At 42.9% G+C, this 6,000-nt stretch overlaps 1 protein-coding gene across 1 annotated transcript in view; it reads right to left on the bottom strand.

The window, feature by feature from the left end:
• Positions 1–244: 244 nt before the first annotated feature.
• Positions 245–6,000, bottom strand: part of LOC133104222 (acyl-coenzyme A synthetase ACSM5, mitochondrial-like) — a 38,306-nt gene continuing 32,550 nt past the window's right edge. Inside the window, 1 exon segment of the mRNA XM_061209862.1 lies at positions 245–349. Coding sequence (XP_061065845.1) covers positions 245–349 — 105 coding nt within the window.

Below are 6,000 nucleotides of genomic sequence, written 5' to 3'. Positions count from 1 at the left end.
TTTTTCTCTCATTTTTTCCCCTTTTCTCTGTTCACCTCTCCTTTCCTCTCTCTCTCATTCCTCCCCTCCTTTTCTTTTTTCAGCTCCTAACATGGCAAGATTTTGAACTAATAATCAAGGAAAGACAGAAATCAGATCACATCTTACCATAAAGAATCTCATATCCCCCAGAGGAAGGCAGATGATCCAAAGGGAAATAAAAGGGGAAGAAGGGCAGGACCCAAGGTAAAGCTCCTTGCAAGTATCACTGGGCCCCAATCTGCCTAGACCTCTTCCGCTCCTTGACTCGAAGCTTTGCCTGCTGGATTTTCCCCGTGATAATCTTGGGCAGATCCAAGACAAACTCCATCTGTTGAGGAAAAAATCCGTCCAAAGTGGGCTGTTCATGACCCCAATGGGGTTGGATTTCTCAGAGGAACTGCTATAGGGTGAGAGGAAACTCGAGGCTGAAGGCTCCAGGTGAGTGAGGACAGAGCCTGCTCAGCGACCTTAATCTGTCACTTCAGGGGAGAACGACAACCGTGTTCAAGTCGGCAGATAAAGCGGCTGCATTCAAAGCCAAACTGGAATTATGGGGGCAACGAGTGAACACTGGGATTTTTGACATGTTTCCAACATTAGCAGAGATTTTGAAAGAGACTGAGCCAGGGCCTTCTTTCTCCCAGCTGGTATATGATCACCTATCTCAGCTTTCAAAAGAGTTTGAGCATTACTTCCCCACCACAAAAGACACCCGAACTGGGAAGGAATGGATCCGCGACCCATTTGTGAATAATCGACTTTGTCCGTGCTAGAAGAGGATCAACTGCTTGAGATCGCAAGTGATGGTGGCCTTAAAAGTATGTTTGAGACAACTTGAAATCTCCATACGTTCTGGATTAAAGTCAAGGCGGAATATCCTGGGATTGCCACAAAAGCACTGTAAAACCTGCTTCCATTTCCAACATCCTATCTTTGTGAAGCAGGGTTTTCTGCAGTGACAGCCACCAAAACGAGTTCATGGAGTAGACTGGACATAAGCAACACACTTCGGGTGTCCCTGTCTCCCATCACCCCCGGATGGGACCATCTAGTTGCAGGGAGTGCAACTAGACAGGGACACCCGAAGTGTGTTGCTTATGTCCAGTCTACTCCATGAACTCGTTCTGGTGGCTGTCAGCTCAGGGTTCCCACTGATTCTGCATTATGGTGAGTTGTATAATTATTTCATTATATATTACAATGTAATAATAATAGAAATAAAGTGCACAACAAATGTAATGTGCTTGAATCATCCCGAAACCATCTCCCCATCTCCCCACCACCACCCTGGTCCGTGGAAAAATTGTCTTCCGCGAAACCGGTCCCTGGTGCCAAAATGTTGGGGACCGCTGCTCTAGGACAGGGAAGAAACAGCATGGTGCATGCAACATGACATAGTAGACAGCCACCTGAGTTTTCACCTCAGATTCTCTGGGCTCCAGCCTTTCTTCTACCACTTACCTGGCTTTGGTCAGGTCACTTAGTTTTTCTGAGACTCATTTTTCCCACTGAGTAGACAGGAGGATAAAAACTTTGTTGAGTTTTTGTGATAAAAAGTGCAATTTCACAGAGTAAATTCTTGGCATGGGGTTGTAGGGGAACAAAATTTGCCAGCCCCAAATGTGTCTCTTAGGCATGAGGATTAATTTAGGCTGATTATTTCTAAGAAACAGAAGACTCAGGATGTTTTTCTTGTTACTTACCCCTTAACTGTTTAAAAGAATTTAGATAGAGTCTGATCACCAGAGGTATCTGCAAAGAATATGGGCTAGGTGTGCTGGGGAGGACTCAGCAGGGCCTAGACATCAGTGCCCACCCTGTGACCCATGGTCTCTGTACAGCTCAGCAAACACTTTTTGATATTTACCAAACATTTGCTTTTCCATCTCCATGTGAATTGACTTACTCCCTTTTGAGGTCCCAAACCACTACCCCCAACATCCTCTTTTGCCTTCAGCTGAAGATGGTATTTAAGGTGAGGGCTTTGGCCATTTTGGCAAGTTACTCAGTTTTCCTGGGTCTCTCCCATGCATACACGATTAAACTTTTGTTTGATTTCTCCTGTTTATCTGTCTCATAGTGATTTAATACTTAGACCAGCCAGAAGAACCCAGAAGGGTAGAGGAAAATTTTTCCCTCTCCAACAGGGTAAACACTCAAAAATATTAGGTGTGGTTATTAATCTAGACTAGAGAGAATAGACATCTAAGAGTTAGAAAGCCTGGTTTTGAATTCCATCTCAGTCATTTCCTATTGGTGTGTCCTTGGAAAAACTATATAATCTCTCCAATTTCACTTTTCTTACTGGTGAAAAGGAATGTTTGATATCAAGGACCCATCCATTTCAAATATTCCTGAATCCTAAGATGTGGATGATGAAGACAATTCATTGAGGTTTCCCATTGTATGGATCAGCTTGCCAGGGCTTTGGTCTAGGAGTAGATGGTCTTGGGTTTAACACAAACAATAACAATAAGGATACTGATATAGAAAAACTGTCTTCTTAGCAGCTGATATGGGAATCTTCCATAAAGTAAGACTGACTTTGTTGAAGAAGGAGTGTGTTAAAATCACAATGGAGTAGATCAGGAGTTGGCAAACTATAGTCTGTGGGCAAAATCCAGCCCTCCTTCTGTTTTTGTAAATGAAGTTTTATTTAAACACAGCCAGACCCATTCATTGACAATTGTCTCTGGCTGCTTTCACACTGTAAGGGCAGAGTTGCAATAAAGACAGTATGACCTAAAATATTTACTGTTTGGCCCCTGTAGTGTAGGCAGAAGGTAGAAGGAAGCCACAGGGGAGATCCGGGTTTAATGGTAAGAAGAAAGCTACTCCGCATATCATGAAGAAGGAAGCAGAAGGATGTAGTCACTGGAAGGAGGGAGGAAGTGGAAATGACCTGCTGCTGAGAGCATTCCAGAGGAAAGACTCATAAAAGGAGACACACCTATTGAATAATATAGTGTTATACTGTGTGATAGGACCACTCCACTCGATACTCCAAGATGTTCAGTTACAATTCAAAATTCATAATACGATTGGATTTCTAGTCTCCTTTTAAAATACTTATGAAATGTTTATTATGTGCTGGTCGCTCTTCTAAGTGCCTTATGCCTTACAAATATTAACTCATCTTCTTAACAACCTGTGAAGGAGTAACACCATTAGCCCAATTTACAGATAAGGAAATTGAGGCACAGAGCAACTGTTGAGAAAGTGATGGAGGTGAATTTTGAATGTAACAGTCTGATTTCAGAGACTGTGCTGTATTACCTCACTATCAGTTTGAGGCTGAAAGTCTGCGTGGTGGATTCTTTGACGTGTGACTCAGATCCCCCTGCAGGAATGAAAGACTTACTCTTCCACTGCCAAACCCCTTTGGGGAGTGCAGCAGCCAAGAAGAGCCATCTCTCCCAGGGCTACACCCCTTCCCAGGGCAGCTTGCATCCATGCCGGACCTACGTGAGCGTAAAGACCCTCCTCCTTGCCTTCCCCCAGGAAACCCTGAAAGGTTGTCCTAGCTTCAGAATTCCTCATGGGGTTGGCTGAAGCCCCCACTGAGACTACGTGAAAGTGCATCTCCACATTCTGCCCTGGAGTTTGAGGGTAAGTTTTCTCCTGGGTTTGCGTGTCTACCCTCTTTGTGTTGGCAAACTATAGTCTGTGGACAAAATCCAGGTTTTATTCAGGATCTATTTAAAGGTTTCATCCTTTCTCCTTAAGGCCTTGTTCTGTATGCAAGTATTGATACTTATTTGAGACTTTGGCCTGATATTAAAATCAGGCTGTCCCAGCTGAACTGCGCTAACCTTTGGCCTGATTCTCTTTGGAACAGGGGCTGTTTCTCCTGGAACTGACTAGCCTTCAGCCTATTCCTTTGGGATCAGGGGTTATTTAACTGGAATTGTGCTGATTCAGCCTTTGACCCAATTCCTTTTGAAATAGCGGTTGTCCTATTGGAACTGCACTGAGCTGCTTTTGGCCTAGCTCCTCTGGGACCAAACTATTCCCTCAGAACTGGCTGGCAGTAGGCCTGCAGGCAATTTAGGTTGTTTGAGTTGTTCAGGCTGTTTGAAAATTATTCTTTTATTCTAGAGAAAAACCTCCGGGAAATAGAATTCCCAGTTATCTAAATATTTTGACCGTACCCCACCAGGGACTCTGGTCTATTTTATGTTTGAAAACCACCGTCCTCACTCACGCTCATTTCTAACTACATGGACTGACTTAACTAAAGACAATTGAGAACATCAATGGTCATTACGGGCAACTTTTGAAAACCCCAAACTTAACTCTCTTAAAATCAAATTGAACAACCGTAGCTCTAAAATTTCCAAAACTGAATGGAACACCTATTTCAATTAGTGTTTTAAGACATCCAAATGTTATCAGGAGCCTCACATTGCCTCTCTGCAAAATAAGATTTTAAAATTAACTGAGGCAAACAAAGAAAGAAAGATAAAATGGCCTTTGAAGCCTCCGGCTCTTCTTCCTTGGCTTCTTTGTCTCATGCTCTGTCTCTGGTGCAATCTTGTGGCTCTACCTCAGTCCCTCCTGCTCAGGCCCCACCTCCAGTGCCATCTTCCTCCTTCCCTTCTATGCCACCTACACCTCCTCTATATCCTCAGTTCCCACTTACTAATTCTCTCACCAAACTTCCCTTTTTCTCTGAAACTCTCCCCACCCCCTTTCCCTCTGACTCGATCAGTATCTGTCCCTTTAAAATCAGGCCTTCTGAGAATCCAGAAGCTAAGCCCTTAATTTCTTATATTCCCTGAACTAAACCTGAACTGCGAGCCATAGTCAAAGATTTTCCCAAAGCAACCAAAGATCCTCACAGATTTGTTGAGGAATTTAATATAGTCACTCAAATTTAACCTGGTTTCTCCAGTTTATATCAGCTTGTCGGTGAAGGCCAGGCTCAGTAGTGGATGAAAACTGTTAATTGGGAAAATCCTGAAAGGTATCTAGAATTACAACCAGGAGACCAGCCTGCCAACTCATTATATGATCTGCTAACCTATTATGCGATTAGGCTTGATCGGGCAATTCCTAGGGCTTTCCCGAAGCCTGTTAATTGGAACAAAATTCAGGCTTGCACACCAAAATCTGATAAATCTGTTCGTGACCATTACAATCAACTTCAGATCATTTTAAAAGAATATTCTGGTCTTTCTGCAGATGTTGATCCCACTTGGGGTAGCTTTTAGCTCTATGTTTATCAGTGGTTTGAACCAGGACATTTCACTCCATTAAAAAGGACCAGGATGGAATGGGAAACAATGTCCACTTCCGATTTAGTTAATCTGGCAAATCAGCTTTCTCACACTCTGTCACCTAAGAGGTGACAGACTGCTAAAATTCTTAATCTTCAACTCCAGCAAATGAAGGCCCCTAAACCAAAAAACAAAACAAAACAAAAACAAAAACAAAAACAAAACAAAAAACCAAAACCAAAACCAAAACAAACAAAAAAACCCCTAGTTTGTGCTATTATTGCAAAGATCCAGAATATCGTAAAAGAGAGTGTTACAAATTTAAGTGCTTCGGGCACCTTCAGCCCTCCAACATTCTCTCAATTCTCAATGATGAGGCTCTGGGCTCTTCCCACTCCCCCCTCTTAATCAGCTTGGAGAAATATTTCTGCAGATTTGGGGTGAATTACTTCCACAGGAGCCACACTCTCAGTGCTCAGCTGCACTACTAAAAAGCAGCCCCTGTCTCGGAGTAGTAAAACAGATCAGATAGTGGGAATCTCTAATGAACCTCAAGAGATTCCTGTCTCTGAACCCATTCCCTTTCGTTTAGGCCCTTTGAGAGATACATACCCTTTCCTACTTAGTTCCTCTGCCCCTACCCATTTATTAGGCTGGTACTTCTTAGAAAAGTATCATGTTGGAATTTCTTTCTCAAAAAAGGGGGAAAATAATTCTAGAATTTGACAGTAGGCATCAAAGCAGCCAACCATGTGGATTA

This window comes from Eubalaena glacialis, chromosome 13 (assembly GCF_028564815.1).
Source record: "Eubalaena glacialis isolate mEubGla1 chromosome 13, mEubGla1.1.hap2.+ XY, whole genome shotgun sequence".
NCBI lineage: Eukaryota > Metazoa > Chordata > Mammalia > Artiodactyla > Balaenidae > Eubalaena > Eubalaena glacialis.
Note: the sequence above shows the minus strand (reverse complement) of the source record. Positions and strands in the feature narration are given on the sequence as shown.